At 41.0% G+C, this 22226-nt stretch overlaps 1 protein-coding gene across 4 annotated transcripts in view; it reads right to left on the bottom strand.

Moving 5' to 3' along the window:
• Positions 1-262: 262 nt before the first annotated feature.
• The window catches only part of LOC124995797 (E3 ubiquitin-protein ligase HECW1), a 57715-nt gene continuing 35751 nt past the window's right edge, over positions 263-22226 (bottom strand). For 2 of the 4 annotated variants that reach the window (XM_047568476.1, XM_047568475.1), the window contains 20 exons: positions 21755-21853; positions 19884-20037; positions 18597-18700; positions 16684-16790; positions 15438-15623; positions 14561-14695; positions 13782-13896; positions 13601-13697; positions 12781-12864; positions 12575-12681; positions 11167-11281; positions 10638-10751; positions 9570-9722; positions 9384-9482; positions 8128-8257; positions 7892-8038; positions 6973-7087; positions 6668-6866; positions 3172-5619; positions 263-2975 (listed from right to left, as the gene is read on the bottom strand). In XM_047568476.1, coding sequence (XP_047424432.1) covers positions 5508-5619; positions 6668-6866; positions 6973-7087; positions 7892-8038; positions 8128-8257; positions 9384-9482; positions 9570-9722; positions 10638-10751; positions 11167-11281; positions 12575-12681; positions 12781-12864; positions 13601-13697; positions 13782-13896; positions 14561-14695; positions 15438-15623; positions 16684-16790; positions 18597-18700; positions 19884-20037; positions 21755-21853 — 2372 coding nt within the window. In that variant the 3' untranslated portion in view covers positions 263-2975; positions 3172-5507. The remainder of the gene's footprint in view (positions 2976-3171; positions 5620-6667; positions 6867-6972; positions 7088-7891; positions 8039-8127; positions 8258-9383; positions 9483-9569; positions 9723-10637; positions 10752-11166; positions 11282-12574; positions 12682-12780; positions 12865-13600; positions 13698-13781; positions 13897-14560; positions 14696-15437; positions 15624-16683; positions 16791-18596; positions 18701-19883; positions 20038-21754; positions 21854-22226) is intronic. The other 2 variants (XM_047568478.1, XM_047568477.1) reach the window with 1 other exon arrangement.

The following is a 22226-nucleotide window of genomic DNA, read 5'->3' as shown; positions in this document are numbered from 1 at the left end:
GTTATATATTTGAATGTTGTTAGCATTGACCAAAAGTGACACTACAAAGAGACACAAGATGCACCAAATAAATACAAAGACTGTAAGTTGTCATATATTACTGCATGCAAATAACAGTAGGATCACATAGACACAGTGTAGAGTTTAGAAGTTCTGCAGCCAGTCCTACTTACCTGAGTGAAGGTAGATTCACCTGTCCATTATATTCTATATATACTGCATAATTATTGTGTTATGTAAAAAAAACCCACAGAATGGCAGCTAGGTACCAAAGTGACTGTTTTATTGAGATTCATAAACAGCAGTATGGTACGGTGGAGCGATAGCACAGCCTGAGTATTTAGCAACCCGTTCTTCATCAGATCAGCACTGCACTGGTTCGACATGTTTGTTCATGTGTGTTTAATTCACGCACACAAAACCAGAAATGAAGGAGGGGGAGGGGGTAAAAAATTATATAAAAAATAAATTAAAGAATATGCATGCTTCATCGTCACCTCCCAGAAAAGTTGCCACAGTCCATATCCACTCATTCACATGATCCCTTCTCTGATCCTTCACCAACATCACGTTTAAATATTTCTATAGCAACTTTATCAGTGCACTTCAAATAAATCAGTGTTTTCGTAATCATTCTCCATCTACAATAAATATCAGTGTTCTAGATTTACAATTAGAATAAAAACAAGATAAAAGAAATGTCTTATTTTTGTGTCATAAACTACCCACGGCTCAGATTAGTTGCTGGATGCATGCAGCTCTGAGAGTCATGACAAAGTGAAGCAACATGGAATAAATCTAACGTTGACAGAAGCTCAGAAGTGAGAAAAAGAATCACTGCTACGCGAACGGACAAAGACGAAACTGTTTCCGCACCAGTTTGTGGCATAACAACCAACAATAATAGAAAAAGACACATATCAAAACACAAAAGGCTTCGAAAGCGAAGGCAAACTCTTCGACGGACGGAGGCTCCTCGTGGCTCCGCCGAAAAACTGCAAAACAACAGAAACATTCGAGGAAAGCTGCAGACTTCCCCTTACTTATAAATACAGCACAGTATAAATAACAGTACAAAAGATCGTAGAAAAAAAAAAGAAAGAAGAAGAAGAAGAAGACGGGGGATGCAACAGAATCACAGCCTTGTCCTGGTGGACGTAGAGATGGATGAGGAGGATAAGGCCTTACCGATGCAACGACGACAGAAACCACCACAACAGCCTCCAACGACAATTCAACAGCCTCAAGTTCTTACTTCATCTTACAACATTTTCTGAACTTTTCACACATCTGGAACAAAGAGGCTTTGAGACCTGACAGGTTGCTGGTCAGGTCAGGCGACAAACATGTGGACAAGCTCTTACATAAGTCCAGTTGAGGCTCAGGGGACGGAGGGAGTCCTGCACCGTGTGGTCGCACAGGACAAAACGTTGCATCGTTGTGTGAAACCCCGGATTATGTTCAAAGACTTTTGATCTTTTTTTTAAAACATCCAGCTCCAACCATTCTTGCTTTATGCTCAAATATCTGCAGATACAGTGTGGGTCCGTTTAGGAAATGATTGTCAAGGGTTTAGGTATCATTCTGGAAAAATAAAAATAATGAATTCACTAAACATTTATCCACCAACTCCACGCCAGCATTTTACCACCTGCTACATAAACTACAGCCAGACACTGAACACAGGTCTGTACAAGCTGGGGAGGGGGGGCGCAGACCCGACCCCAAACCAGAGGGGCGGTGGTAATCCGCTTCAGCAGCTCCACCAGTCCTCCATTAATCCTTCAACAGATTTTCTTTTTTTTTTACTAAATTCTTAGAAACAAATTAGACTCAGATTTTTGTTTTGACACATGAAGATGAATCAAATCACTGTAAAACCGGTAGTTATGAAATTAATCAAGAATTATTTCACTTTTTTTTAGTTTTCGGATCAGATATGAGTACATGTTACCTCTTTTATATATTACCTCGCTAACGCTGGAGCTTTGTGAGTTGTAGTTTGCATAAAGCTCCACTTCCTAAAACCTTCGCTCGGTTTGAACTGGTGCGACCACTAGTCACATGACCTCCAACAATTAACCCAAACACACGTGCGATGCGACTTTTTAAAGAGCACGAACAAGCAGAAGAAGCATTCTTTTTCTTTTTTTTTATTGTGTCTAGCCAACGGAAACTAGGCCTCGTATTAACGTCTGATCACAACTGTCCAGCTTTTTGTGTCCGTGTTCAGACCTGCTATTAACACGTGTCTCTATCGCCGTTTCAGAACCAAGAACAGAGCTTTTCAACACAAGTTATTATTTATTTATCGACCTCCGTCCTGACGTTGGTTATATAAGAGAATTGCACTAAACTCAGATTCCTGGAAGCTTCCAAACGCACCGTGACCTCCGGTAATAAAGGAAATAAAGACACTTTTATGTGATTATTGAGGAAATATGTAACTGAACTCCACACGGCTCCTTCCACATCAGCATGATCACATCAGCAATTAACCACAGGATGAGACGGTATTTTCATTTTTTCACGTGATCATTTCTACCAGTGGATGAATGAATGAGTTCAACTCCTCTTCTGCTCAGTAGGTGGTTTTTAATGGGACCAGGACTCATTGTGTGTTCACACCAACCAAAGGAATGAGGACACATATGTCACCCCCACATGTGGACTGAAACCAGATCAGAGTTCACACCTGGACTCTAGAAACCAGATCAGTGTTCACACCTGGACTCTAGAAACCAGATCAGAGTTCACACCTGGACTCTAACCTGAACTCCAGAAACCAGATCAGAGTTCAAACCTGGACTCTAGAAACCAGATCAGTGTTCACACCTAGACTCTAACCTGGACTCTAGAAACCAGATCAGAGTTCACACCTGGACTCTAGAAACCAGATTGGTGTTCACACCTGAACTCTAGAAACCAGATCAGAGTTCAAACCTGGACTCTAGAAACCAGATCAGAGTTCAAACCTGGACTCTAGAAACCAGATCAGTGTTCACACCTGGACTCTAACCTGGACTCTAGAAACCAGATCGGTGTTCACACCTGGACTCTAGAAACCAGATCAGTGTTCACACCTGGATTCAGACCTGGACTCTAGAAACCAGATCAGTGTTCACACCTGGATTCTAGAAACCAGATCAGTGTTCACACCTGGATTCAGACCTGGACTCTAGAAACCAGATCAGTGTTCACACCTGCACTCTAGAAACCAGATTAGAGTTCAAACCTGGACTCTAGAAACCAGATCAGTGTTCACACCTGGATTCAGACCTGGACTCTAGAAACCAGATTGCCCGGATGCTAATGTGAGTTCTGGACTGGACCTTATTTAGAACACGTGAAACATCCGTGTTGCTTGTTAACTTCAGAACTCGTTGAGACATTTTAATGAATGAAGGCTGCAGTTAAACGTGGGATGAAGGAGGTTACGTGTCCATGTTTTACACCCTTTCAACACTTTTAATGCTCCCTGGTTGCAATTCTATCGGCTCCTTTAAACAACTCCACCCATGAAGACGCGGGACAACTGACAAAGTCCTCGTCTCATCAACCCGACACGACCAGAAGCTGTTTTCAGAAAGAACCAAAGGCAAATATCAGAAGTCTGGACTTTTCCTTCATGTCAGACTGAGAACTGAGCCACAGGCAACAGATGAGGCAGTAAGTAACTGAGGCACAGTTTCATTACTGGGCTGGAGACGAGGAAAGAAGATGGTGGAGTGGGGAACAGATGGGAGTAAAGGTCTTGACTATTGCATATATTACACTGGCTGGTCCGCCCCCGCCCCCGGCCCCGCCCCCGGCCCCGCCCCCTGTACACTAGATTGCTTAGTGGAAGCTAGTTCAACCTACATGCTGCTTTGCACCAGTCACACTGTTTGAGACTGTAAAGGTCCACATGATGGAGTACCTGCTCCATGCGAGAGAGCAACACCATGATGACGGTGAGAGGAGAAGTTCAGTCAGTGGAAGACTTGAAGAAGAGTCCGAGCAGCTTCCATTCGAACAGCCGGACGGGCCGGAGGAGCAGAAGGTCTGGAGCACCGTCCTGGTGAAGAGTTCTCTGCCCGTTTGCTCGGCCTCTACAGACCAAGTCCCAGGAGCCCTTGAGTTGGAACCGAAGGCTACTATTTTTTTTTTGTTTGTTTGTTTGTTTGTTTGTTTGTAGAGGACATGATGTCGTCGTCTCGGTTTGTGACAACGTTGCGGAGGAGAAAAGCTTGAAAGAAACAGTCAGAGTCCGGCTGCACGTCACAAACTATGGGAGGCTGCAGGTCCAGATGTTGGACGACCTGCGTAATACCAGTGACCTGTAGTCTGTCCAGGAGGTGCATGTACAGGATGTAAGGGAGTATACTAACCAGCAGGACCAGGATTATATGAAATTAAATCTCTCTATTTGCTCTTTCTCCAGTTCCAGTGTACGACTTTTACTCCTCAGAGAATTCTCTGTGGCTTCTCTAGCGTCTCGGCCGGTTACTGAAGAGGTGGTTGAAATAAAACGAAATCATTTCTGTAGTTAACTGAGAGATTAGCGTGAGAATGTGTTGGCTTCACTCGATCTGAGTCACATTTCGTTTTCATTTTAAAAGCTTCTTCCTGGAATGCACATGATATCGCTTTAATATAAACTTGAATTTTCATGATGCACAGTACAGTCTCTTATCCATCAGCTTCTCTGCATCTCTCTATGTTCAGTATCTCAGGTCCACATAAATGATCATAGTTATATTGATCTTTGTCTTCTCCGGATTATAAACATGATTGTTCCTTTGGCATGAGGAGGCTCCTGGACTCTGCATCCAACTCATGAGCTTTTCCCACGTCTGCATTACACATTTCTAAATTTGTCTAGAATGTGTAGGAACAGCCAGACACCTGAGGACATATATCTGTATATATCTGTGTGTATCCATCTCTGACACATTATTTATATACTTAAAAGTCTCTCACCGAATTTCATTTCCCTTAAATCTGCATTAAAGATAAATTCCAACACATTCTCAAGCACTCGAGCCGTCGTCAGGTAAAGTTGTTTCCGGTGCTAACGTGCTGCTGCTTTTATTCTTCTTACTTCTGTACATTGCTCTTTATTTGTGTCTGGCTTTGATAGCATTTCATATTACTGTACGGGTGATGCCTTTTAGTACATGCAACATGATGATCTCGACTCCTTTTCGCCTGCACAGACTGAATATATATATATATGTGTATGTATATATAAATATTATTTTTTTTAAAAGTCAGTGTAGTGTCTCACATTCCCGACTCTTACTGATTGATATAAAAATAGTCGTCGTCCTGCGGTGATGCCCTAAGTGCTGGGTGTGGTCATTAACATCCTCACGGCTAAGTGACAGACTGGAACACGTAGAACCACGACAGTGACGTACATTATATCCACACGACCAAAAAACTGTGTCCGCTACCGCTCCGGTACGTTCGTGACATGTTTCAGCACCAGAGGCTGCTCTCAGGTGTGTTTTGGTTTGTTTGTTTCACTCCAGACCGAACGTGCTGGTTTCCTCCACAGCGATCAGCAGCTTCTCATACAGCATGGTGTACGAGGGGTAGGGAGGAAGGTCCAGGCGGTTAAAACACGTATGAGCCCTGAGAGACAGACACAGGAAGCAAAGGGGAAAAGGTCATGTTTATGGGGAGTTATAGAACCTGAATCTGGCTTCAGAGCTTCAGTCAAACTGTGAAAACAACCCTGAAAAGAACCAAGTGAAGAAGAATCCATTCAGCGTATGTGCTGCTGTCACACATGCAAATAAACAGGATTCAAAACCAGAGTTGGAGGCAGTTTAAATGAAAGTGGAGTCATTTCCAACATATATATATATATATATATATATTGATATCACTTTTTAAATCAACATTAAGTACTTGTTTGGATGTTGGTTCATAGCAATTTCATTTTTAATATTAAATTATTTTATTATTCTTGCAAATATCCATCCATCCATCTAGAGGGATGCAAAGTGCTTCACATCATATTAAAACATTTAAAACTAATAAAGTCTCAGGAAAGAGGAATTTTAGTCTAATTCATTAAATTCATGAACAAAACAAATATTAGATTTTTATCAGATGTTTTAATTCCAGACTGTTACATATTGTGAGTTTATTATTATTATTATTATTATCTATTTTCCTCCTCTAGATAAATCTCTGCGTTGAGTCTATTTAAACAGAACTGTCCTGAATGAATGCCGTTCAGTCAAAACCTTTGTAATGAATCCACTACTTCACTTTTGTGTGAGGCTTTTTGATGCATCATGAACGTGGAAGAAGGAAGGTCGGAAACGGCCGCACTCGTCCGCTCTACTCAGAGATTTAACCGGTGTTCATGGTGAACGTTCTGAGTCCACAGAGTCCAGCTCTGACTCTTTTCCCGTCGCTGCAGTGAAACCTGAGACCTGCGCTCTCTCATTTGTTTCTGCTGAGCAGGCCGACATTTAACTGCTGTTTACCGATTAATGTCCTGCTCTGAGGTCAGAGGGGCAACGTGTCACGTACCTGCACTGCAGAGGAGGGAAAAACCAGAATAGTGTCAAAGCGTCTGTGTTTACCGCAGAGCTGCGTCTGCTTCTCACTGCATATTATTAAACTAACTAGCTAACAAGGGCTCAGGCGGCAGCAGAGCGTCAGGTACCTGGGTAGTGACGTGACTTTGCCCCACTTCTCGATGCAGAAGCGTCGGAGGCCGTTGGACCCTCTCAGGGCGGCGAAGCCCTCGTAGGGGACGCTGGACGTCCCGGTGACAAACTGCAGCAGGCGGAGGCGCTGCTCGTTGTTGAAGCGCTCCACGGCCGCCCAGAACCACCGCATCACGATGTGGCCGTCATGGTAACCTAGGGAGAGCCAGTTCAGATCCTTCATTCTGGAGGCTACGCTGGTTCACGTGTGGTGTCTGCAGCGTTTAAAGGTGAAGTTCAGCACACACACACACACACACACCTCCCCTGTACTCCGTGTTGCTCCTCCAGTCACCGAGGTCAATCTCCACCGTCCCAGCGATGACCAGCTCCAGCTCCCGAGCATCAAACACCGACACCAGCCTGGAGTCCACCACCTGGGACCAGGAAAAACCTTCAGTTGGTTGTGTTTGCACCAACAGAATGTACATAATTATGATCCATTCACAACAGTCCAGACTCACTGTGTGTTTGTTTTTGTCGTATAGGAATATTCAGATCATCTGGACTGTAAAACATTCTGAAATGTAATTTTTTATTTCATTTTGAAAGATGGATTCAGATTTGGAGGCGGCTTAAATGCAAGTTCAGTATTTTTCAATTTAAAATAAAATATATAATAATAATAATAAACTCACAATATGCAATAAATAAAGGAAATTTTGTCTAATTCAATAAATTAAACAAAGAATACAAAAATATTTCTTAGATTTATTTATTTATAATATTTAGAATTTTTATTTCCATTCTTATTCTAATTATTTTATATTGCATGTTGTGAGTTTATTAATAAAATAAACGAAATAAATAAGTGTGATAACAAGAGTAATAAAAAAAAGAAAATTAATTAACTCACAATATGTAGGTAACATGTACAATAGTCAGGTAATAAAACACTTAAAGAGAATAAAAAAACTATTTCTTACATTTGATTTTATTCAAAATGTTTAGTTTTCTACTTTTTATTTCATTCTTTATTTTATATTCCATATTGCAAGTTTATTATTATTAGTAGTAAAATAAAATAAAACAAAACAAAACAAAACAAAATAAAATAAAATAAAATAAAATAAAATAGACGTTGGACTTGGTCGAGTCAGATTTTCTTTTTGCTTGTAGTTCAACACATGAGATGCAGGTGCTGAACGGACTGAATGAGAGATGGACGTTAGACACTTCACCTCGTAGAAGCCTCTGACCAGCGCCTCCGTCTGCTGCACCACTCCTCTCTCCACCCTCCACTTGGCCATTCTCTCGATGTAATCCTTCTTGTTCTTCTCGGTCACCTGCAGGTTGGAGCCGCCCGACTTCAGCTCTCGCTCGGTCACCTGGAGGCACAGCGAGACGATCCATCACCGGAATAAATAGTGAAAGGTTTGGATGGAGGGAGCAGGTGAGTGAGGGCGGAGACACTGACCTGACCGAACACCTCCTCGTTGACGGTGAAGGTGAGGTCCAGGATGTCCGTGATGTCGTTGTCTTTCATCCACTGCAGAGACTGATGGAACTCCTCGTCCAGATACTCCAGATCAGACAGATCCGTCGCTCTGTAGGACGAACACGGACACGGACACGGACACGGACACGGACACACACACACACACACACACACACACACACACACACACGCACACACAGACACACACAGACACAGACAGACACACACACACACACACACACACACACAGACACACACAGACACAGACACACACACACACACACACACACACACACATACACACACACACACACACACACACACACACACAAAGAGAAGGAAGCTAAAGTTTTGCAGTAAAACCTCAGGTTTCAGATTAAATGAGTTTATGCGTCTACATTAGAAATGGGAATAAAACAGGTGCAGACACTTTAATTTAATTAACAGACACAAAAAACAGAAATTCTAAATATTATAAATAAAACAATTTAATTTTTTTTAATTTACAGGTTTATTGAATTACACTAAATTTCCTTTATTTATTATATGACTATTACATATTGTGGGTTTACTATTATTTTTTAATTTTTTAAATGTAATATAAAATAAAAATAGAAATAAAAAAATTCAAAATAGAAATCAAACCTAAGAAATACTTCTTTTATCTATTTACTATTACATATTATCAAATATTCATTTTCTTCTTATTATTTTTCTATTTTTTAAGTAATTTTATTTGATTAATACAGACAATATGCAAATATAAAATAAATTAGAAATAAAAACATAAACAGAAATTCTAAATATAATTGAAAATGAAACCAAATATAAAAATATTTTTTTTTTATTATTTTTTTCAAATTCCCTTTATATATTTCCCGAGTATTAGTTTTCTTGTAATTATTATTATTTTGTTTTATTTTATTTATATATTTTTTTACAGCCCAGATGATCTTAATATACCAAAAAAAAAAAAGTTTGGACTGAAATCCCATAGAGGCCTTGCAAAGTGAGGCTCATACAAACAAAATAAAACATCTGAGCTGATATAACCACTGAAGGTCTTTACTCAGTATTCATCACACGTCTGATTCTCACGGATAATTTAACAGCTGGAACTGAGCCACTGGTCCAACACTGACTCACTGTCCATCAACACATAGGATCAAACTGAGGAGGTAAATGAGGTGAAAAAGGGGCCGGAGGGAAGAGGGAGAGCTTGTGTTTCCACTCACAGTCTGAGCAGAGCCTTGTAGAAGGGTCTGGTGAAGAAGGCGTCCAGTAAGTACTGATGGATCAGAGCCAGACCCAGAATACGACCACTGAAACGGAACCTGGACACAAACGCACAGACAACGTTCTCTGTGATAACGTCGACCAGGACGGCCGCAGTTATGACGACGTACGAGTGCGTTTCTCACCATTCCAGATGATTCTCAACGAACGCCGACATGGGGCTGATCTGAACGGTGTAGGTGTCGTTGGCTGAGTATTCAAAGAGGCCGTAGTACGGGTTGAAGAGCTCCTGAGACAAGAGGAAGAAGAACTCCCTGGATGGACCGCTGTAATCTAACCTGAAGACACAGACACAGAATTAAAAAACTACTTACTGGAAGTCTGGAGGAGATGAAACCACATCACCAGCTCAAGAAGAGAACAGTTCATTCTAACATGTCTGAGTTTTATCTCTGATAACTTTCACATCTATGACTCACTTCTTCCTCACTCTGGATCATTAATGGTAACATGATATTAGTTTCTTCCTCAGAATATTAAGGAAGTCATAAGCATTTGTACATAACCAGATAAATAACTCGTTATCTTGAGAAAACAGAGGAAATGAACTCGTTATCACGGGGAAACAGAGGAGATAACACGTGAACGCATGACCGCTTAGCGCACCACATGTTTTGTTGTTTGACTTCCCTGCGTCTGATGAAGCCGCGGTCGGATAAACACGGGAGAACTAACACTAAAATCTGGAGGCAGAGTTCAACACTCCTTTATTCTCTGTCTGCACAACCGACTCTACTCTCAGCTGTTTCAATGCGTCCGTGCAAAGAAAGAACGACAACAAAACCCATGAAGGAGGACAAGATATAAATGCTGTGACCCGATGCTTAGTATTAGGGCCGAGAAGATTTACAGGACTCACAACATCAATGCAAAAGTAAAAAACAAAAAAACAAATCACAGCAGTTTGCATTATTCACTTTGAGAGTCTGCATCCCTCATATATGTCACGCTGATGTTAAGTACGTGGCTTCTGTGAAGAAAGAAAAACTCAAATACCTGATAATTATAGTAAATGTCTCCTGATGAGTTACTCTTTATATAATAATCATGTTTATTTTGATGCCAAGTATAAACCAATGAAATTATGATCTTTCATGTACAAATGTGATGTTGCTTCAAACTCTTGGCCTGTACTGAACGTGGATGACTCTGAACATGATGAATTTTTTGTGACACTGTGTGAATGCCCTCACCCCTCCTCCCCCAGGAAGGTGACGTAGAGTTTGTTCCTCTGCAGCTCTTTGCGTGAATACGCCATCACTTGGTTAAAGGTTCCTTCCAGCAGGTGTTCTCTCCGGATCAGCAGCCTACAGCAACCCCAAGGAGAACCACACGTTTATAACGAAAATATCTCTCAAAGACTCGAACTTTTTACTAAAACAAAACTCCCCCAGACCAGCCTCCAAAATCAAAGTCAGCCTGACGCACAGAGGAATCTACTGTCCTACGGTGAAGAGGCAAAACATATAAAGACCTAGATCATTCTAAAGTAAACAATAACTGAAGTTCACGGTTAAAAATGCAATAAAATAAAGTTTCTGGTGTAAATGTAGACACATACATTTATTTATTTATCAATATTGTATAAAGAAGCAGAAATATGCTGTAGATACAGGTTTAGACAATAAAAATGTACGACACATGAGCTACAGAGGGACTTTACAGTACAATAACGCGACATTAGCGTCGCTACATTTGATGTTTTTCCATAAACCCTCTTACTTGATCTTTCCTGGTCCCTGGCCGTAACCTTTAGCCTCTAACTTCCTGTAGAAGTTTCGTAGTTTGGCTTCGAAGTCTCTGCGATAAGGAGCCGGAGCCCTGGCTCTCTGCAGACCTGCACACATTAATAAAGAGTCTGTGGGTCTGAGGATGTGATGAGATGTGCACAAACTGTTTCCTACTTATCTCACATTTCACTTTACTGGCAGAAGAAAAGAAAATCACATTTAAAGGGTCAGTGAGGAGTGGAGTGAGCGCTAGTGGGTCGGTCTCATAATGAGACTAATGTTTTCTATGAAGCGTGATAAGAGGCCGAGTTTCCCTGGCGTGACCCAATTTCCTTTTATAGAAACTCCCATTAACGTGACACACACACACATTTACTTGAGGTCTGCTGGAGCTAACTGAGATAACATCAGAGAGCCGATCAGAGCTCAGCACCGCAGCAGAACTCTGTCAAAGAGCAACAACCGTGGCTAAGCTCTACTCTGTGAGTCCACTGTCCACATTCACATGTGTGTAGGCGAAGGATGTCGAGAAAAAAATAGACAAATCTGGGGAACATCTTCAATAAAAGGACGATCCAGGACCACTGACCTGGCTAACAGGGTTCAGCAAGCTAAAGAAGCTAAAGAAGCTAAAGAGCTAAAGCAGCTAAAGAAGCTAAAGAGCTAAAGAAGCTAAAGCAGCTGAAGAAGCTAAAGAACCTAAAGAAGCTAAAGAAGCTAAAGAAGCTAAAGGCGGAGGAACCCTCAGCACCACTACAAGCTCATATTTTAACTTTTATTCCCTTATTTTAACACTTCTTGAGCTTTTTTTATTGAGTGAAAAGAGGCGGAAAAAGGAAATCACGGGATTCATTCCCCACTGTGGGATGTGTTAAAGGATACGATCATCATATCGTATCATATCGTATGAACCCCACCACCACCCCACTGTGAATGCTCCCTTTGTTATAGTGTGCAGTGAATATATATATTTTTATACTTTAGTTTGTATATGTTTACGATTTATTTTATTTTATCTCGTATTATTTTATTTATTTTTTATTCAACAAACTAAAAAAAGCAAATTCTTTGTATGTACAAATATACTTGGCAATAGTCTCGTCTCATCCTTCCTAAGTTTGGACAGATGTTTTGTCCCAAAGTCAAGATTTGATATGATTTGATTTTTCCTCTGGATTAAAATCACACTGTGATCGATCATATCAGATTACACCTCAGTCCTTTCCAATCTTTCCTTCACTCAAACCATCCGTCTTCTCTGTTTTTTGTCCTTCAGGTGAAGGACGACCACTTTCCTACTTCTCTCCACCACTGATGCCATGACACCGACCACAACAACAACAACAACGACAACAACAACACAAACCCAGCCTTAAAGCTGCGGCGGAGTCTGGTCCTACCAGGAGAGTTCTGCGGTGAGGAGGCGGGTGAGCAGCGAGGGGAGAAGCTGAAGCCGGGGTGGATGGGGTGAGGTGGGACGTAAGACATGATTTCTTCTTCAAATAAACTGCAGAGAGGAGGGAGACAGAGTGAGGACGGATGTTATTTCACACACGGCGGAGCTTTCTGTTGACGCTGGCCTCGTGGCGGGTTTGAAGTTCTGTACCTCAGCAGGATGACCAGGTCTGCATCACAGGACAGCTTCTCCACCCCCTGAGTCCCCTCAGTCCGGATGTAGTGGATCTTCTCTCTGAACAGGAAGGAGGTAAATCCAGTCAGAAATGCCTAAAAACATCTGTAGTCGTAGATGGATTCAAACGTCAGGTGTTGATGGGATCAGCCAACGGTCTGCTTCTTGTCTTTACTCTCTCAGTATAATCTCATGTTTTCTTTTAATTAGGAGCTTAAAACTGACTGAATTTGTGTCGTGCATCTTTCAAACACATTATTCGAAGTCCACCAGGTTACTTGAAGGAACCAATCTTCATATTTGAAACCAGACGTCTCTGCAGTGATACAGGATAACATCAAAGACTGACGTCAAAAAATGATTTTTCTCAAATTAAACCTACAACATATAAAGTGTAGTTATTCCTGAAGCCGCAGTTAAAGTATTAAAGCAGTTAATTTGGTTTAACAGAGACTTTCTCTCTGTTTAAATCTGGAGAAGAACCAGGTTTATTTAGACCTGGACCAGAGTTCTCCGTGGAGACTCCTTCCTGTTTTTAACTGAACGAAAATACAGCTGTTTTTGTTTTTTTATTAGATTTTTTTTTAACCACATCAACAGAAAGAAATCTGAGTCTAACATCAACTTTAAAAGTGTTTCCTTTCTCCACAGTTTTAGTTTTTTAACAATAAAAATATCTAAATACCGTTTTGGTTTTAAAAGAAAACCTGAAACATGCATGGACCCAATAACAAGCTCTGTCTTTGATTGTTTGTCCATCTCTCTGGACATGATCTGTTGTGAGGAGAAGTCCCACCTCAGCGCGTGGTTCCTGCTCAGACTGGGCTGCTTCTCCTGCAACATGTCAAAGATGTTGGGCTGTCGAAGGAACGCCACGATCTTGTCGTTGTACGCTGAGGAAACAGAGACGAGACGTGAAGTGGCCAGAAGGTGACGGAGCGGTCCGAGTCTGATACGAGAGAACGAGAGGTTCATACATGGAGCGCTCAGCTGCTGTGGGTCTGCTTGGTGCTGGCTTCGTATGGCGGCCACAAGGCTGTTTCCAGGTCTGGCCATCAGAGAAGCTCCACGACTCCTGGACACGTCAGAGGCCTGAGAACCACAGGACACGCTTTTCAAAATAAAAGAGCCAACAAGCATTCACAAACTTTGCAATACACTAGAATGACTGCAACACTTTACATTTAAGTTTTTACCAGGTTAATAAATCATGCAAAACGTGTTACTTATACTTACTTATATTTTTGCACATTTGTTTCCCTTTGCTAAACTAAAGCTAATCTGCAGAAACTGAAATCGAACCAAGATGAAATATCTAAATGATCTTAATCATCTGTTGTAACTTGTTCTTGAGGTTTTCTTTCTGGTTCTTGGTTCAGTTGAAGATTACGATGAGAATTAGCACAACTCTAAAGGTTCTAGATGAACACAGACAAGAGCAACAGCTACAGCTATTATTTTAAGTAATCTGTCGTAATCTATTGTTTTTAAGATGATTTTAGCAAATGTACGTCCCAGTAAAGGCTGAAAATCTCCTGATGTGTCTGTGGATAATTTGGATTCTGAAGCTCTGCATCTGAACTGATGTTAAAACGGGTTTAATCTACCGTATCTGTTGGATCAGCTCACTCCTACTAAATGAGAGCGAACTGAAAGCATCTCCAGACGAAGTGACTCCTTTTTACAATCTTTTATGAAGGGAAGATCACGTGGCTTCATATTAGTAACCAGTGAGTAAATCAGAGGGTTTCCGTACCTCGCCGGCGCTGTAGCTGCGAAGTCTCTGCAGGTGCTGCCTGTGGGCGAGGTGGCCGGGCAGACGTCCGTTCTGCAGAGGGATTCGCGGGTCGATGAAGGTCGTGGCTCGACTGTTGTGATCCACAAAGAAAGACTGGAACACACAAAAAAATACAATACATACTATACAATATGTTACAGACTTAGACTTTAATGATCCACAAGGGAAATTAATTGGTCAAAGGAGCGATTGTTGGAAAAAGATGAGCTGTTACACAGCTGGATAGAATAAGGAATAAAGGAAGTTCTGTAGCGTTCACTATGGCAACGGAGCAGAATCAGTCTGATGGAGAATGAGCTCCTCTGTCCCTAGTGTTTGGTGGAGTGGATGGATGGATTCTCCAGAGTAAACCTCACAGGCCCCGTTCAGACCTCACGTTAACATCCGTCCTGGGTTCATACCTGGTGTTAACATGTGTCTCCATCCAGCTTCAGACCTGATCTCAGTTCCTCTGGTTGTAAATAAACTCCAGTAGAATATTTTAACAGCTATTACTGTGTCTAAGGGATGTCCACTGTCATTTCAGAACCATGAACAGAGCCGTCTTCTATGTGTGTGTGTAATGACTTGTTCACACTCGTTAACTTATTACTTATCCATCTCGTCCCCAAAGTATTTACTCACTGAAATGTCTATGACTTGTGTGACAGGAGACAATCAACTCTTTGTTCGACCTTCTCTGGTTCTCATACAGCCTGAACCAGCACATCTCAAACAGCTGAACTCTGTCCTTGCCTAGTTTCTGTGTAGCTGGTATTTCCAGGCCGGACACAGCGCTGACACTAAGGCATCAAAGGTTACAGAGTAAGTACAGGACATGTGTGAGGGATACTACCTTCCCCTGGGGGTCAGTCTTGATCTCCCAGCCCCGGGGCAGCTCCAGCTGGGTGTCTGCAAACTTGTTGAGGAAGACCACCAGGTCCCTGTTATGTTGGTAGCGCTCGAAGTTCCTGGCGTCACGACGCACCTTCAGGATCATGTGCTTCACACAGCTGCTGCTGGTGAACATGCGGTAGGCTGCCTGGGGAGACCAACCACAGCCACACGGTTCTTCACTGACACCAAAAACCATAGACTCTATAGAGATGGACACCTGGACAGCTCCTCTGGAGTGAAGCCAAAGCTAGCAGAGCTCCCCCTGGTGGCTGGAGGCTGCAGTATAAGTCATAAGCTCCACCCCCTCCATGTCAGTGGGCGCTAAAATACTAAATAACACTAAAATACACGTCATTTTTTTTTTAAATTATTAAGTATGGTTTCTGTCATTTTAGGTAGTTAATATAATGTTGATGATTGTTCAAGTGTCAATTTTTTTGGAAAAGTGACATTTTAGTTCCTTATTTGACGCTATAGAAACAGGATGTGACATAATGGCGACCATCAGTTGCCGTGCCAACCGCTCTGTAAAGAGGTCCCATGAGAAAATTAAAAATAAGTTCAGTGTATAATCCATCATTTCCTTGTAGCTGGTGGAGGTGGAGCAGAGCGTAGTATTAATTAAACAAAAACACCAGTGAGTCTGCGGGGAGTGTGGGGGCGGGGCATCAATATATTGTGGCTCCGCCCTCAGATCCTACTGATCAGACTCTGACTCTAAAGTCGTAAGATGGGGACGACGTCAAATAGCATCAGTTTAGACCAATGAGAGGAAGTGGAGACGTGTTCAGTCCATATTTATATACAGTCTATGTTTCGTTATGTTTATGTTTGTCTTTTTATGGGAAAACAGTTTGAAACAATATAACATCGTACTTAAAAGAGAATTTTGTTTGAGGTTCCTGATCTCAGATTCTCTGCATGTAAATAAACTCTAAAAGTCTCTAATCAATCTCTGCTGCTGTTTCAGAACCATGGACAGAGCATGACTTTTGTGTGTCCATCATTAATTGATCACAAACGTAAAGTCGATCATGTCAATTATTTTAGAGACCTGCACTAAACTCCAAAAATACAAATACACATCATGTCCTGTCTTTATGTGACTATAGTTTTCATATAGTTATACAGGATATAGTTATTAAACTGGACCTGTAGAAGAAGTTCAGTGTTTACAGGTAACGTAATGTGTGTGCAGCACTCACATAGTTGCTGTGCAGCACCGTGAAGAATTCTGGGTGAGTGATGAACTTGACAGCAGGTGATTGGAGGAGATGGCTGATCTTCTGGTGACTGACAGGGGAGGCGGGGCCTGCAGAGAGACAACAGGTGGATTAGTAATGATGAATCATTCACATTGGTTAGATTTATGCAGACGACAACCTCGTGACATCAAGAGGCTACAGAATTAAATGTAACTGAGTACATTTGGGATGTAACCGAAGTTCACTCACTCAAGTAAAGTATTTAACCCTCAGGTATCAGTTTAATTCCTTTAAATCATTCAAAAATGTCCACATCCAAAAAAATGCCATAAAAACTTCAGCACTTCACAAAAATACGACAAATTTAATAATTTTGAGGATTTTAACCCCTTGATTGTTGTTGACTATTGTTATCGTCATACTGAAGTATTATTCACTAAACTTTTAGTCCGGTTGAATGAACCAATGTGAACTCTATGAATCCTGGTATCACTGAGTGTTGTTGTTTTGCTGTTGTTATTGTTTTAGTTTGTTTCTTTTTTGACTGTTCTTTATAAAACAAACACTTTAAACAAGTAAAAAATATGATAGAATACAATTAGAAAAGAACAAAAACTAATTAAATAACAAAACTTTCATGCATAGGCCCTGTAATAGGACAATTTGTGACTATTTTTCTCTTAAATTAAACCCTAATATTGCAGAATGAATGATTATATTGTGTTATGGGAGATATTAAAATATGTGGTTATAATGGAAGTTAATGGGTTTTAGTAGCACATTTTAAATCTGATGCTGCACAAAACTAATAATGCAATCAAGTCTACATTCTAGATAATCTTGGTCATATCCAAGAGTGATTTAAAAAAAAAAAAATGCCCCAGCCCCCAACATTAGTTTTACAGAAAATAACACTTTTTTAAATTTAATTCAGGAAAAACAACATAGACTTTAAGTAAAAAGCAAACTTTGTTAAAATCCTCAAAATCATTGAATTTTTGTTTTTTTGTAGATTTTTTTTTATCTGTGACGACATTTTTAATATTGTGATATTGTGTAATAATGTGATATTAATCTGCTTTTATAATGATATTATTATAATGATAATAAATGATAGAGCTTTGTTGACCTTTTTTTTATTTCAAACTTGGTGTAGAGATATGTTGTTACAAAAAACACAGTCAAAATGACGGCCAGATGATGCCTGAGCGCTAAGTACACATTTGAAGTACTTGCACGTTACTTGACGATATTCTTTTTCATGGAAGTTAAACGATTAGTGAGACATAAACCTTTTGTACATTGTTTTTCTGTCAGTTTTGGTAATTTATTCAGGTTACAAACTGATTTTTCAACAAACAGCAGATATTAAATATATTAGTATTACAATCTTGATTTATTTAATCTTAAGCAAAATACTGAATGTTTCAAAGGTATTTTTCTCGCTGATACTGACATAGTCAAGTATTTTTGTACGTATTTATACAGTCTAAAGGATCTGGAACCTTCTCTCTATTACTGGAAACTTTATACAGCATCTCAGTATGAGTTTAATTGCAACTGTAAAATGTTGCTGTGGTAAATTTAATAATGTCGAGCAAAATATTTCCTCTTATGGAGGATTTTATGTATTTTAGGCATTTCCTAATTGTTTCCATCCTAGGGCAGGATCTACTGTATAAAAGTGAATCCAGTGGATTCTGTACTTAATACTGAAGTTCATGTATTGACTCCTGGCTGCAAATAAAACTTTAAAAGCACGTCTCCAGTATTTAACTTTTTAAAACTTAAAAAATGTGGAGGCAGAATTATTCCTTCGATGTTGAAACCACTCGTCTCAAAACAAGCCACCACACCAGAGGAGGAGCTCCTCTCCTCTCCTCAGTCTGTTTGTAAGTTGTTAGGTGTTGTACCTGTCGGAGGAGAATCTGAATCAGTCTCGGTGCTGCCGCTGCGCTCCAACCTCGGACCCCCGCCCTCCTCCTCGGTGGCCATGGTCCTCTGGATGTTCTGGTACCTGCAGGATAAATGGTTCTGTGGTACCTCTTCACATATACTCAGGTGCTTTGGAACGTCTTGCATGTTTTTCCATTAGCATTTGTCTCTTTGTGCACTGCACCGCTTGGGTTGAGTTCCTATTCCAGGCACCAGGTGTCAGCAGAACGCCATAAAAGAACCATACGAGCAGAACCGTTCACACTCCTTTATCCTTAGCGGTTTACTTCCTAACCCCACTTCCAAACCAAAAAGAAAAGAAAAGGATTAAAATAACTATGTCCAGTGATCCCAGACATGGTCCACGTGCTCTTTGGTATTTCAAGTTTGGTTTTAGACTTTAACACAATAAATAAATACATAAGACTTTATAAGACTTTCAATTTAAAAGTATATAAAACCTCCTTTAATCTACAAAAAAAATAAACCAGAAAGAGAAGCAAAGGAGAACCAGTGGTTATTAGATTCATATGAAAGCAGAATTTTTTGTAGCAGAAGAAGAAGAAGAGGATTCTTCAGTTCTTTTCTGTTGGTCTTTCTGACACAAGTGATCACAAGTCATCTGAATTTCTCTCTGAGCATTTGTGAATCTGGAGAAGAACCAGGTTTATTTAGACTTGGACCAGAGAAACCTGGACCAGTCTTCACCATGGAGGAGACTACTTCCTGGACCAGAGAAACCTGGACCAGTGTTCACCATGGAGGAGACCACTTCCTGCTTCATTTAAGAATAATACAGCTAGTTTTCAATTTTTGACTTTGTTCAATTATATTTTTTAAATCACATCTAATATTAACTTCATCTTAGACGAGAGAATAATAAAAAAGTTTATTTTTCATTTCATTTAAAAACCAAAAAATAAAATCACAGCTGTTTTTCACAGTTTCTGGCTTTACCTGAAAACTTGAAAGACCAAAAATAGAACTTTACTCAACTATTTTATATTTTTTTTCTTAAATTCATTGTATTGTATTAAGTGTATTTTATTAACACTAAAGCTTCTATTAGTAAAGACTGAGAGTTTTGCGCCAACATCGATGATAATAAAACATCTGCATCTCCATGACAACCTGCAACTCCCATCTCCTGCTGCCCAAGTCTACATTTAGAACATTTAACTCATTTTACTTTCTTTACATTTCATTATATGTCTTAAATGTTGCTGACAGACCGGAGATCAGAGTGACATTGAGTGGGGGCTGACCTCCGGTTGAGCTGCTCCATCTGCTGGGTGGATCCAGAGCGGGGGATGCCGTGGCTACACTTGCCTCCGTGGCTCGGTCTCTGCCAGGTCGTGGTCCGGTTGACGTGGTCCACGTAGAAAACTCTGCCGTGGCTGTCGACGCGAGCTTCCCAGTCTGTGCCAACAGAAATATGGAGGAGAATTAGACCAAAGCCACTTGCTACCAGGGACGTCTGGATCCGGTATCGATCTGTTAACGCTGAGTCCTGATCTGGTGTTAAATGTCCTAGAGTTGGTCTCCTGTCGATCCCTAAAGTCTTTCCTTGTCTTCTCGTAGAGTCAACGGGATTCAGACCAATAAATCTGTCTGTCTAAGCCTCCCTGATGAGTCCAGTGGTGCTGGGTTTTCCAAGTTAGGTCCTCATCCATGTGGGGACAGTTTTTCCACATTGTTCCCGTTTGCAGACTCATCTCTAGAGATCCGACACTGATCTTTTAATATTCAGCATCAACCAACATCATTAAACGTTCTCCCCTGTAGCTTCCTAAAGTATTTTCTAGAGTCGACTGGATTCAGTCCGATAAATCTTCCAGTCAGAGTTAATGTGGAGAGGAGCTCGTACCTTGTGTTCTCTACTCCAGAAATGTTCTGGTTCTCCAGCGCTGCCATAAACTCCCTAACCCTCCCTGAAGAATTAGTCTCCAGGAACATTTCTCTTCTCCTGTTGTTGTTTGGCTGCAGCCTTTGACCTGAGTGGACTCCGTGAATTCTGTTCAGTCATTTTATCGTTGGCAGTATTGAATGATGACCTCCTACTACCACCTCACCAAACGTCTTTTTGGATTTTTGGTAACTTTGCTGCTAGCCAACCTCCCTTAAAACAGAAGACGGTGATTTTCATGCTGCACGGACATCCAGCTTGTCTGAAGCCTGTTACTAATCCAATCATTTTAAAAATGAATATCTCTACTGCAGCGCTAAGAATGTGCTCATTAATAAAACGAGTTATTTACTCTGACTCTGACTCAGCCCTGTTTAAAGGCTAATACACGAAATACAGACATAATGCATCAAGACCACAAAAGACTTCACTGATTATACTGGCAATGGAAAAACCCAGCTCCTGGTTTGGTGCCATGAAGAAAACACCAGATCCTCATCGATCCAGCGACAGCGCCAAGACCTGTGACAGGTGGAGCCGAGGCTTCAGCCTCAGGACCTTCAGTCTCTTCTGTGACTGAGGAAAAGGTCAAACTCTGCCTTTTGGAGACGGATTACAGTCGCATCTGCTACTTCCTCCATGAGTAATTTAAATAGTTTTGCATTTATTAAGAAAATAAACCTTTAAATATCTACACTGGATGTAAATTGTGCGAAAATTTGATTCAGTGACATGTTACGTTAGTATTTCCTGAATGGTAAAGAAAATTATTGTGAAGTGTCTCAGAACTGGTTTCAAGATGGTGGACGGCACCAACTAAAAGTTCAAATACTGCAGCTGGAAGGACGAGCAGATTTAAACGAGTGTAAGATTATTTGTGCAGATCTCAGTTGAGTCTGTTTCCTCTGTGTAAATTAACTGTATCAGAGACTCTGCGTTGGATGGTGATGTTACAACCAAGTGTAGTTTGAGTCTTCGAGGAGCTGGTCCTCCTTCTCTGAATCAGCAAAGACAAGCAGAAAACCCAAATATCCAACACTGAGAGCAAAGCCAGCAGCAGAGAGCAGCAGACAGGGGGTGGAGCCGCCCATTTAAAGGTGAAGCAAGGATGAGGAATGAGATGGAGGAGGAGATGGAGGATGGTTAGAAAGCAGCATGCACACACAAACATCCACGGCACACTGATGGACTGGGACTCCAGAGTAAGACTGGGGAGCAGCTGGTTCTTACTTGGAGGTAAGGCTTGATCAGTGGCAGCAGGAAAATGGTTTAGGTCATGGCTGGGTCGCAGGACTGGAAGATGGCCAACAGGAGGGGAGAAGCCTGAGCCTACGGGACACCAGAGAGACAGGACGGGACAGATTACCACGAGACTGGGGAGGTTCTATCGAGAGCAGAGAAGGAAACGACTGAAACGTGGCAGTAAATGTACGTATGGAAACGCTACATTAAGCTCACAATTAAGCATGTGAGGCCAGAATCCTCAGGGATTCTCTCATTCTGTGGTTGGAAAGTTAAATGTGTGGAGACTGAGGTTGTAGACGAACATTTTCGAAATGTTCGTACAGTAGAGGTCAACGTCAAGTACAAATAAAAAGCTCCTGTAAATTAAGCAGAGCTAGTATCTTAGTATCTCACTCTTATGAATCATGAATTTATTTCTTCCATTTTTTAAGTCTGAGTTGATTGATGGTTTTCTCCA

The sequence above is a fragment of the Mugil cephalus genome, chromosome 18 (assembly GCF_022458985.1).
Source record: "Mugil cephalus isolate CIBA_MC_2020 chromosome 18, CIBA_Mcephalus_1.1, whole genome shotgun sequence".
Classification (NCBI taxonomy): Eukaryota; Metazoa; Chordata; class Actinopteri; order Mugiliformes; family Mugilidae; genus Mugil; species Mugil cephalus.
Note: the sequence above shows the minus strand (reverse complement) of the source record. Positions and strands in the feature narration are given on the sequence as shown.